This window comes from Centruroides vittatus, unplaced genomic scaffold (genome assembly GCF_030686945.1).
Source record: "Centruroides vittatus isolate TY-2023 unplaced genomic scaffold, ASM3068694v2 contig_228, whole genome shotgun sequence".
NCBI classification, from domain to species: Eukaryota; Metazoa; Arthropoda; class Arachnida; order Scorpiones; family Buthidae; genus Centruroides; species Centruroides vittatus.
The window spans coordinates 1-13,183 of NW_027121421.1; the positions used below are offsets into that span (position 1 = coordinate 1).

General features: G+C 33.0%; 1 protein-coding gene across 1 annotated transcript; it reads left to right on the forward strand.

Annotated features, from left to right (window-relative positions):
* Positions 1-2,042: 2,042 nt before the first annotated feature.
* LOC136971038 (patched domain-containing protein 3-like) lies at positions 2,043-11,954 on the forward strand. Its single transcript, XM_067265529.1, has 4 exons — positions 2,043-2,088; positions 6,764-7,714; positions 7,794-8,108; positions 10,750-11,954. Exons 1-4 carry the CDS (start codon positions 2,043-2,045, stop codon positions 11,952-11,954), a joined length of 2,517 nt encoding a protein of 838 aa, XP_067121630.1.
* Positions 11,955-13,183: the final 1,229 nt, after the last annotated feature.

Below are 13,183 nucleotides of genomic sequence, written 5' to 3' on the forward strand. Positions count from 1 at the left end.
GTCTTTTTCTGTCATCGTCGGATAAATGTTGATATGCAGAGAACGGTGGGGAGACGAGAATCTTGGCAGGAACTTGCAGCGCACAAATTAATATCTGGTCGTATGACAGGTCTATTCTTGGGTTAAGTGCCCGGAGTTGTGTGGATATTACTTTTCTGCCCGAACAGCCCGAATGCCCGGAGAATCATTCTTCTTATGCCAATCATATCACGGGGAACCGCGGTTTCTACGGCATATGTGACGAGTGCAGAGAGGGGTAAACAGTCATATAGTCTTGTGAATTACAGATAAGGCATGAGAGAGGAAGTTGGTTTTCCTTTTTCTGTACAAACGGTGAATGTAATTTTTCTTCTTATAAACAATATTTTAAAAACTAATGTATATTCTTACATTAATTAACGTAATACGTCCCGATTTATATATGTTTCTTTTTGTTGTGTTAAAGATTTGTTTATTGAATAAGATTTCATCTAATATTCTTATCATAGAGTGTCTTTTCTTAATTCTGTTCTTAAATTCAATTTTCATCGACCATCATTAGTTATTTTTGTTCCTAAATATTTTAATTTACCACATTCTTGAATCAGTTCAATTTTTTCATTTTTCTCCAAAACTAAATCATGTATGTCTTCAGTTCCAATCACCATATATTTAGTTTTTTCTATATTTATATTCAGTCCCCAGTTACTGTTTACTTCTTTCAGCTTCTTGCTCATATATGTTAAATAATCATAACCGTCAGCTATAAATAATAAATCATCTGCAAATAATAATGTGTATACAGTATTGTCTCTAACCGTTAGACCTGTAATACTATATTGTGAGATTTTAATAATAGTGGCGTTATTGCTAATTTGTTTCGATATTTAGATTTTAAGTAGAGAAATTGAAAAAAATCTCATTTCGCACATGTAAGATGTGGCAACTGGTAATAATATCTGTAGAGCTGCATCAGACAGTTCTGGATATTCATTTCGATTTTTAAGCCAAAACTTACTTAATTCAAGCTCTTTGAAAGCAAATTTTAATTCTCCATCAGATAATAGCTCATTTAGTTTTTCGCTTAAATTTAATGATAAATTTTTGGGTAATACACACTGAAAGGGATTCTAGATCCATTCAGAGTCAGAAAAGTCTTCCAAAAAATAAGTATTAAATTGATGTTTAAGGTATGTCAAGTGACTTGGTATATCTTTAATAACCGATTGATTAACTCAGGGTTTCTCAAACTTTTCGGTCCGCGACCCCTTTTTTTGCACTTAAAAATATCAAAGGACCCCTGAAGAATTACTGTGTATAAAAACATTCCGGAGGGAGGAAGTTAAGTACTCTATTATGTTCGCTCCAGTGCTGCCAGCTAAAAACGCATACCAACTAAAGTAATATTGGAGTAGCCCAAGACATAGCCAAATATTGCAGCGCCACAGTACTAGCGGAAACTTAAATTTACCGACTGAAAAGCTTTCGGTTGACGCGAAAAGCTTTTGGATAACGACGCTCTACTGTATTTCTAACTCGACTTGCCTACAGACGCAACGCTGCTAGCGAACACAGTTCTATCATAGTTTAGGCTGAGAGTGGAGCTCGGGTGATTCCCCAACAGAGCACAAATTTATGAATATTAGGCTCGTATTAAAATATTTATATTGTATTTATTATTTATATGTGCAATTTATTTAAGTATAAATTACTTTTTATTTCTATTATTTCTAAACACGTATCCATAGTAAATTTATAAAATATTTGAACAAAAATTTATGTATTTATATGCGATGCGTGTATTTAATCATTTTAGTATGATTTTCTTATATTGTTTTATGATTCCTATTAATTTTAAAGAATACAATAAATCAGTTATACCATGATATAAGAATTCGTTGAAACAATTCGTTAATAGAAAGGTAACTCTTGTCAATTTAGTGTATTAATACAATACATTTGACTCTTGATTATTTATATAGTAACGTCCAACGCAAACAAAAAGTCATGTTATTTTAATTAAAATATTTTCTGTACAAGGTGGAAATTTTTGAATTGAATAGATGACCGGCACGACTCTACTGTTAAAGAAAAATAAGAAGTGCAGAGGTGAGACGTTACATACGTCTATTGGTGAGATACTTGCGATGCTTACAGTATTTGTATATTCATACATATAACTAACGTATCTATCAAGTGTTGTCTATCATTTTAATCCCAATTGAATAATTAATATTATATAAACCGATTATAGTTAAAATTTAAAAAAAAATATACTTTGCTTTAATGGAAGACAAAATCTGAAGGTTAGTCATGCGATATGATATTCTTGTATGCACAATAAAACAGGCTTATATACTAAAAACCGGTTACGAATCTACCACAATCTGACACTTAAGTAAATTTAAACACTTAATTTAGTTATTTATAATTAAACTGAGATTTTACTAAAGAATAATTAAGTAAAAAACAAAATTTTTTTTACTTCATTTCCTGTAATAAATATTTAGTTGAGATAATCGAAAAACCTTAACTCATCTATGCGCAAACTTTGTTACAGTAGAAGAAAACCTTCCATATATAACTTCAATAAATTCTAAAATTATAAGCTGAATTACTAATAACGCAAACGACGCCATTCTATAATAACCTCGATTATACGTTTTAAATAAGAAAAGCGATAAAGTACATTAAAATTTTTTATAATTTTTATGCTGTTACGTGAATGCATTTAAAGTTGCGAAAGAGTCAGTAAGATGAAAATGTATTTAAAATTTTGCGATTCTTTTGTTATGAAAATTTCTAATGAACGTTTCTTTGGTTAAAAATAAAAATAATAATAATAATAAAAAAAACTGTATATAAGCGGCTAACACGAAAGTCGAAAATTCGAATAATTTATTCGTGTTAATGCAGTCTACTAAATTATATGAATGCATTTTTAATGACAAGACTATGTCTTGTTTATTAAATCGTACTGCCGTTTTCGTTACCAGCTTAGAGGTATGAAGGAGTACATGTCAAGAATTGATATTTGGCACAGAGTATTAGGTGCTCGAATCATTTGCGCATAAAAAAAATTTAGATCTGTAAGTAGACAGGGGTTCGAGAACCGAGTCAAAATAAAATACAAAATAGCGACCCTCTTCTACAAACATGCAAAACAGACACTTCACCTCACCGAAGTCAGGTGGGGAGAGTACCACCCGCAGTCATTCTAAGAAGTGAACTCTGACCTTAGGACTGAACATGTAGTATCTTGTATGTTAAATAAAATTTGTACTCTAATTTTGTAAACTTAGGAGAAAATAAAAGATGATTTATTTTCCTAAATTTGCAAAAGTTAAAACATCATTTCAGTGTTAGAAATGTTAATTAATCTCACTTTCTTCTTCAATAACTGGTTTAATTGCCAACAGTACCACAAGCACGTTTTACATATTCATTTAATATTCACATCAGGGATTTATTTTTTCCTGTCAAATTATATAATCAACATTTGACTATAAAATGATTTTTTACGTTTTCTTTGCTTTTTGTATTTTAAATATTTTATTACTCAAACTTTAATTCGTTTTTTAATCAAGTCAGAATTAACTTTTCCTTGCTAAAATTTCAAATTTATTAATCAAAATGTTGGCTAATAGGGCGACTGCTGAATGCCAGCAGTCGCCCTATTTGGTGAATAGAACGGTTTTTCATAAATTAATTAAATCGGAAACCCTTAGCCCAATGTGTTGATTTATTTGTCTGCATTAATGTCATTAAGTTATACTAAAAATTTTGGTTGGCACGTTCAATAAAATCTTGGATGTCAATCCAGGAGCTACCATTGTGCCCCTGGAAGGTAGGAGGAGAATTTGGATCATTGATGCACAGCATGCCATTGCTCACCAAAAGGTCTTCAAAGGCCCTACTTTTGTCATCCAACATATTTCTTCCCCAGGTGAGAGAATGGGCATTTCAGTCACTGCCCATTATGATTTCAGCATGTTGGAATTTCTTGATTGATTCGTCTAGGTTTTTAACTATGGAGTTGTAATCGCTGCCTTTTCGACAATAAAAACTCCCAAATGTGATTGGGTGATTCCCCAGCTTAGTGTCAATCAATACCATTTTGTCATTGCTGACTTGCTGATGAAATTAAACTTGAAGATTGTTTTTAGGAATAATAATGGCCGCCCAAAGGTAAGAGTTATTAGACTAAATGATGAGGTGAGAGTGAGGAATGCAATCAACCTTGTTTTTCACACAATACGGCTCTTGGATAAAGACAAGGTCATATTAATTTATAACAGTGCCAAGATAAGAGGTGGTGTTGATAGTCCCCTGCAGGTTAATTTGCAGTATATATGAATTTTTCCTGGATCACTCCTCATAATTGGTTCTAAAAATAAGTTGTGATTTCATTCTTCTTCCTACTGTTTGTTGAAGGCATTGTGAGCGTAATTTCCATCTTTGTTTTGTTTACAGTTGGTGCAGGTAACGTCATTGTTTTTCTTAGGACACTCCTTAAAGAGGTGTTGTTCGCTGCATTGGCTACAGATAGGGTGTTGTTGCTTACATTGGCTACTAATATGGCTATATTTGCAGCATTTGTAACATTGTATAATCGAGAAGTGGTCAGCGACTGGACAGCGCACCCACTCAATATTAATACGTTTTAGGACAATTAATAACTTTCTCACCCTGGGTGAAACATCAATTAACCGTGCAATGGTATCAGGGTCCCTTCCCTTGATTTGCATCTGTACAGTAAATTCTCTGCAGAAGCCTTTTTCGTTGAAGTTAGCGTTGATTGCCTCGTTCTGGTTAAGTACAGCATCGATTAAGTCTTCTTTGGAAATATGTCCTGGAACATAGCCAATTCTTATCCTAGGATTCCTTCTAGAAGGTACCTGGGTTCTTAAGTCAGGAGCTCTCTCCTGTAATACCATTTTCAGCTTTTCAATATTTTGCTTCGCTGAGACGTCAATTGCCACACCACCTTGGCTTATTTTTTTAATACCCTTTAGGCCTACCTTAAGTTTAGCTAGATTAATGTTTTCTTTCATGAACTGTTTAGTAACCTCAGAACCTTTGGTCTCATCCTGGCCATATACTAACAAGGTGTTGATAGAAGCCTTGGTTAGGCAAGGGGTGTTGGTCTTGGGCTTTAAAATATCATCTCTATAAGAGGGAGTAGCATGACTGTTAGGTTTGTTAACTAAAGTGAAGGTACAGTACTTATGTTCCTACTACAGTAGGGTGATGTTGGGCAATTACTAATGTGACTGATCATTTCCTTACTTTATTCCTTCCTTTTCCTTTATATTTATTGATACTAATATTCTGAGGTCACGTGATGACGTCAGAATGTTCGAGAGTTTACTTTGTTAACAAGTCCGCCTTTAGTGAAAGTCGGAGTCGCAGTCATGTAAAAATCTACCGACTCCACAGCCCTAATTATAAGTTAATAACTTTTGCCTTCGACAATATATTTTTTCGTACGTGGTTCTGGAAACTATAATGATAGAAATTACATACTTTTCTTGCAAGCATGATATATCTATACTTTGAGATGTTCAAAAGTTAAATACCTTTGATTTTACATTTTGTTTTGTCTTCTTAGCACAACGTTCTATGCATAGATTTACTATTTCAGCTATTATACATATAACTCGAAGAAGTATTGAAAACGTGTGAAATTTGAACTTGCAAATTTTTTGCAAATTTCGATGTCTTAAGATACTGTAATACGTAATGAAATAACGATAAAACGTTTCTGTGGATATGTATGCTTGTACGTATGTGTGTGTGTTTGTATGTGTATGTATGTTACTGAACGTGTAATCCTCCGAAGAATCTAGTTAATACTTCCATTCTTCTTATAAAAATACAATATATATATGTGGGTGCGCCGGGAGATGGACAGAGTCTCGTTCCTCTTTTTTTCGGCTCACAGGTCAGTGAGACCTGCCAACGTCAAGATGGCGGTTCGGATGGGTTACGCGTTACGCGTCACGCGAGTGGAGGAAGTGGATGGGCTTGACGGTAGAGCGGCGGCAATAATCGAATAACTGACATTATAACTGATAATAACAACAACAACGTTTTATTAATGCTAACTCCACTGTTACAAGAAAGGAGAGTCAAGGACGCCTAAGTTCGGATCCGCGGAGAAAGAGTTTACATGAATTTGGGTCATACCTCGTGATCCGGGTCGGTTTTCCTCTAGGTCAAAGTAAATCTTGTTTGCCGTCGGGTTTTTTCCAGGACGTCGGCGCAAACACACAGTCTAAGTGACACTACGTAACCGGCCCCTTTTCCCGCTTTCGTCGCCCTTTTATCGTCTCGGTCACGTTTCTTCGTTTCACCAACCAGCACTATTCAAATGTTGTTCTTACTGATTCATATTTTCTCCGTGGGAACCAAGCAATAAAATATTTTATTATTAACAATTTAATTCCGGCGGGTTCGAATTTTCACATATATATCTGTAATCTTGTCACTGACATAAAAACGTTTTTTATATTTTAATTATTAAATATTAATAATTACAAATTCTGTAAACGAAATATGAGTTTTCATCCTTAAAAAATGCTAACTAGACACTTATCTTTAATGGATATTAGAAAAATGTTATTGTGTGTTAATTTCAGATAAATAATAAAAATAAGAACTAAACTTGCATAACTGTTCAGATTTCTCTTTTTTTTCAGATAATCTCCTAATACACGTTCAAACTGCAAAATGAAACTGGATTGCGTTAGAAAACTTTTTTGCCATATTTTTAAAATTTTAGGAAAAACGGTTGGACGGCATCCGTATTTCTTTATCATTATACCGATAATCCTGTCAATTGCACTCTCCATATTTATCAGAACATTAACACCCAGTAAGGCATTTAATGATATAATAACTTCGGATACAGGAAATCTTTTCACCGTGAAGAAATTCATAGAAAATACATTCTCATATAACTCATCTCAATTTTCTGATCAGCTAAGAATTCCCGATTTACCAAATTCTCTGGTAATATACTTGTTGGAAAAAAACGAAGAAAACATGTTTGAAAAAAATATTCTTTCAGAAGTGAAATTGGTCGACGAAATCATACAAAATATAAAATTAGAATCTGATGGAAAGACAATACAATATACAGATCTCTGCACACGTATACACAAAAAATGCTTTCAAAATCCTATTATCGAAGTGATATCAGAAGTGGGAATTGATTCCATACTACAAAAAAGAAAAAAGTTGAAGTATCCTGTGGATGTAGATTTGTTGTCTTTCACTTTTAAAGCCTATTTTATAAATTTAGGAGGTGTTTCTGAAGATAATCAGAACTTTGTTGATAAAGTAAATGCCGTTATGTTATTTTATGGAACTGATGATAAAAATGAAGTAAAAAACAAATTGTTTTCAATATGGTCGGCTCATGTTTATGACGCAATTCAAAAATATAATTTCACGTATACGAAAGCAATTCCAACTTCTGTTACAAAGATGGAACAAGAGTTTCGAAAAGAATTTGATAGAACAAAACCTAAAATTGGAGGTGTGATCGCAATTATGGTTCTACTTTCGATATTTCTCAATATGAGCAATAGCTGGCTGAGAAGCAAACCTCTTCTAGGATTAGCAGGTGTCATCAACGCTGGAATGGCTGTATCGTCGGCTTTTGGATTAATGGCTGCGTCGGGTGTTGAATTCACTTACTGGAATACCACTATTCCATTTTTAGTTCTTGGTAAGTAAATCAATGTTGCTGCAAACGTACCTTAGCGATAACGCTTCCTTATATATTAAAAATTATTTATGTATTTCAGTGACCGAGATAGATGATGCTTTCGTATTAATAGCATGTTGGAGAATCACCGATCCCAAAGATTCAGTTGAAAAACGCATGGAAGTAACGTATGGAGAAGCAGGAGTTTCCATTACTTTGACTTCACTAACTAATTTCATTTCGTACTGCATCGGGATGATGGCTCCTTTTCCGTTCATTCGAATATTCAGTTATTATACTGCAACTTGTGTATTTTTGAATTTTGTATATCAGATAACATTTTTCGGAGGATGCTTGGCTATGAGTGGATACAGAGAAGAAAAGAATCTACATTTCAGTAAAGTTGTTAGATGTGGTAAGTTGAAATTCATTTATCAAAAAAGATAACGTTTCACTAAATTAGTTATTTTATGCTAAATATATAACACGAAGTTTGAAAAATACTTTTACTTTACAAAATAATATCTGTTATCTGAATTCTGGTTACGTAAATTTAGTGTAGTTAGTTCTTGTTCTCGGATCCGAAGTACATATAGTATGTTCATGTTCTTATGGTCTTTTGCATTACACTCCAAAGTTGTAATTAATATAAAATTTATATTTTATCGTGCATTGATTTTGCTGGATATAAATTTTTGTGGTTTGAGATGTTTATTCTAACAAGTAACATATACGATGAGTTTACCAAATAACCGAAAAAAATCAGTATTTCTTAGTAGACGTTTTCGTCAGTTATTAACTAGACACGCTAGCAATGTCCACATGACGAGCAGAAGCGCACACTCGTAAAACTCACACGAATCCGAGGAAGTTTCATAGAATTTCACGACGCAGAACATGAACACTACAAACAGATATTTATTTTTGGTCGATTTTCGTTTCACTTTTTTCATTACATTGATATTGCTTTCGACATTGAGTTTGAACAGTTTGTTTCTCGATCTCGATATCCAAATTAGTTGTAAACGTTTTTATTACTTTTCTTTTTGTACATTATCTTACATTAATGAAAATGTACAGAAAAATAATCATTCGCACGTTACCATCAGAAATGCTGGTTTAATAGAAATCATAACATGTCGAAAAAATGATAAAATGTTTACAATACAGTGAATAAATGAATAAGTGAAAGCGAGCTGGTGAATAGCTATAAATTATTAGTATCCAGTTTGTCAAATATTTAATATATAATTTCTTACCAACTTTTCTGAGTAGTTATGCTAAGGTGAAATATTTTTCGTTATTTTTATCATTAAAATGATTACGGGTTTTTCTATGTATTTCTCTGTTTTCGTGTTATAAACTTTTAATTATAGCTATACCTACGGGTATGAGACATGTTTATCTGCCATGCCAACAGAGATGTCTACGTGAATTTAGTAACAACTTCTTTCATAGAACTCTTACAATAATGTGATTCATTTGCCTAGACAATTATACAAATAAATTTCCATAATACGATGAACCTCACCAAACCTAAAAAAAAAGATTAGACTAAACCCTGACAAATTTGTCTGAGAGAATAAGCTACGTATTATAGTACTGTATTGATAATGGGTATTATTTTTTTGCCGCTTTTAAATATTCTTAGTTTCACTTAGCTCTGGTACTACAACGCTAACGAATGTAAACTGTTTCCGTTTTTCGCTGAAAGAACAAAATATCGCCTACACCTAGAGTGGAAAACCTTTCTCATGGGTGCTCGAAGAGGCACGTCAAAAAATTTCATGTGGCACGAAACATATCATATGATTCGGATACCACGTGTTTATCAAAACGTTTTCCGGTTATTCACATAATTAGCCTTTTTCAATAAGCTTCGTTACATGTATTCCAATTAAATCATATTCACTTCAGTTTTTTGGATATTGTTATTAAAAGTCTAAAACTTCGGCAAGCATTATTATTTTTAAAAAATAAGTATGCTTATTCTACATCACGCGTACACAAAAAATTCCTGTTATACACAAACATAAAGAAACGTGTAAATAATGAGGATATGATGATAATAGGCTAACACATTAAGATAAAAGCTTTAATGCGCATGCACACTCAGCACTAGTTTATTACAAAACAAAAGTAATAACAATATAACTTTGGTTTCTATTCATTACTATTTAATGTTAAAAAATAAGAAATAATTTTTTGATTTAAATAAGAAACAAATACCAGTTTTCTGCTACCTTCTACAGCAAGGGTGTCAAACTGAAACTGCTTAAGTGCCAAGTTTTTGTCTCGAGTATGACAGTCGCCCAGATGTTTTGAGATTTTGTAACCAAAAATTTCCTAAAAAGTAGCCAAAAAGTAGCCAACTCGAAAATTTTTTTTAATAACCCGAGATTTCGCAATAAAATGAAAAAACACCATTTGTAGTTTTTCAGTAATGACTTTAATTACAGAATAAACATTTTCGGCCAATTTACAGGCCTAAAGCGAGTCTGGAAATAAGGATGGCAATACTGAAAATAAAACGATAAACTGTAATTTACTAATATGCGAAAATATGCATTTTATGTGTAAAATAGTGAGAATTGTTTAGTAAATAATCTTGCCAAGACGAACTATAATTTGAAATTCAAAACAAGAAATAGAAAAAATATAATGTACACGAGAAACTGAACACAAAAATGAATCAAATAAAGTAAATATCTCTGAGTAATATGAATAAATGAAAATAAAAATAAAAACAATAATAACTGAGTTCAACAATTTTCTTTATTTTCTTTGGTATCACGATAATAAATAAATAAACAAATGGCATTATTAAATTGTTGTCGCGGGCCGTTTCGTTGACATGCCTGTTTTGCAGTTTACACAGAATCGGCTTACGTCTTCATTTTCAACGAATTCTACTTAGAGATACCAGCTTGAATCATAATCTATTAGTTTAGTACCTACTAAAAATTTCTAACAACAGAATAATTAATTTTACATAAAATTTCTGATTGTTCAGTATGCTTTCGTTCATATTTAAATTTTAAACTTTTTCATTTTAGAACCTGATGATGAAGATAACCAGAATAATAACGCCGAAGAAGAAGAATTTACTATGGCAAGTTTTAGAGATTCATTGGGAAAAATAATCTCTAATCCAGTAGTGAAGATAAGTATCATTCTAATTTACATCATTAACTTATCATTCGGAATATGGGGCACACTTCACATGGAACATGGTATTAAATATGAACATTTATTTGCAAAAGACTCTCTAATTACAGAAGGTTATAGAATTGCTCAAAAGTACTTTAGAAGTTATTCATATCCGTTTCACATAATTGTTAATGAAACGTTGGATTACTCAGATATAAATGTACAAAAATCGATAGAAAGTCTGTTGACAAAATTCGAGAAACATCCAAATATTGCCGGTGAAGATTTCACTGTGTCTTGGTTGAAATTCTACAAAGAATTTCAGAAAAGTCCCGTCGCAAAATTTTCATTACAAGGTTACAATATGTCAAATAAGCAGGACTTTATCGATGGACTTCGCGATGTGTTCTTTAATATTCGAGCTGCGCGGTCACTGTCTAATGATGTCGTCTTTAACAGCAACAATAGTGATATTATATACAGTAGATTTTTTATTATGGGAAAAAATTTGAATTCTTCATACTCAGAAAGAGACACATTAAGAGATTTATTGAAAATTGCTGACGAATCCGAAATTCCTGTTCTGGTGCATTGTATTTTCTCAGGTCTTATCGAGCAAGGAATCATCATTGGACAAATGATTCAACAATTGTTTTGGATTACTGCTGTACTGATAACAGCCATTTTTCTATTGTTTGCACCGAATTTATTAGTTGCAATTACTGTTGCATTGTCTGTGGTATCTACAATGGTAGAAACATTAGGTTTTATGTCGTTTTGGGGAGTCAACTTGGATATTATATCAACGATGAGTCTTATTCTGTGTGTGGGATTTAGCGTGAATTATCCTGCCCACATTTCGTATGCGTATGTCATGTCACGATGCGAAACACCAAACGAGAAATTACAAGATTCTCTGTATCGTATAGGTTTTCCCATACTTCAAGGATCATTGACCACAGGAATAGGAATATTGATTTTATATTCTGATGTATATTTTCTGTTGACATTTACGAAAATTGTAATACTTGTTGCTATGGAAACGGCTTTTCATGCTTTGTTTTTTATTCCTGTTATTCTTTCTGTCTTTTATGCATTTTTCAATAATTAATTAATTTGTCTTCATGTTGTTAATCTTCATCCCATACTAATTTTAAAAAATTGTAGGTAAATTGGTTAAGGATTATGATATTTATGTGTAGTAGTACTAGTATTAGTAGTTCTTCCAATGCTAAGTAGCATACTGGCAGCAATTATCTTACATCAATTTTGATCTTAAACAAGGGCTAGTGCTTTCCCCAACGTGAAACTGAAAGATCTTCAATTCTCGAAAACGTTTTATGCCAAATATACATGGCGCCTCTGCATGATCGTTTCTCACCAGAGGAAATTTGATTCACGACTGCATTAGGAATCCTATTATTCTCTATACAAAAATTTGGCCGGCTGGTCTAATTCTTCTACAAGCGACAATGTTATGAAGTTTACACATCTTACTTTTTTGGTGGATCTCTTCATCGTTGATATGATTTAAATATCGGATTTTCAGAATTCATTGCAATAATCAATGTGGAAGGCATCTAGACTTCAACTGATGTTTCCTGAAGCCTTTTCAAGATTCACTAGCATAAATAGCTAACGAAATCACGATGGAGGAGAACAACAAAAATGTCGTTCTCAAAAAGATGGAAAGAGAAGAGCAGATCTTATACGTCTATCGGAAGACAGTCGCTTCCTTTCCAATGCGTTACTTTTGATCCCCTCTTTCTCATTATTGTTGGAAATAACACAACTCAAGTGAGTAAAACTCTCGACTTTTTCCAATCGTTGTGCTTCAGCATTACTCCATGCGTTTGGGCAGTGTTATATACACGCTTAATTTTCGACTTTGCAGTGTTTATCGTAAAGGTAATTTTTTGTGCATTCCGAATTAATGTGGCTGTGGCGTGCTGTACCATTGTCTCATTTATTTCCAATAGGGCACTATCGACAACAAAAATCAAATATCTAAAATGATCTTAGTTAGACCAGTGGATGCCGGCCGTAATACACGCACTAGGCTCATCTGCCTGTCTCAAAACAAAATCGAAAGCAACAAGAAAGAGGAAAGGGGACAGAACACAACTCTGCCTAACTCCTATTGTAATTTTTAAAAAGTCAGTATAGCCAACCTCAGTCTTGACACAACAACTAGAATGCAAATATAAGGTCTTGAAAACAGTGAAAAAGTTTGCCAGTACACCATACAGTTGCCGGATTCACCAGAGGAACACATGGTGAACACTTTCAAAAGCCTTTCTGAAATGAACGGAATTGTTGGCCATTGAGTATCGATACTGA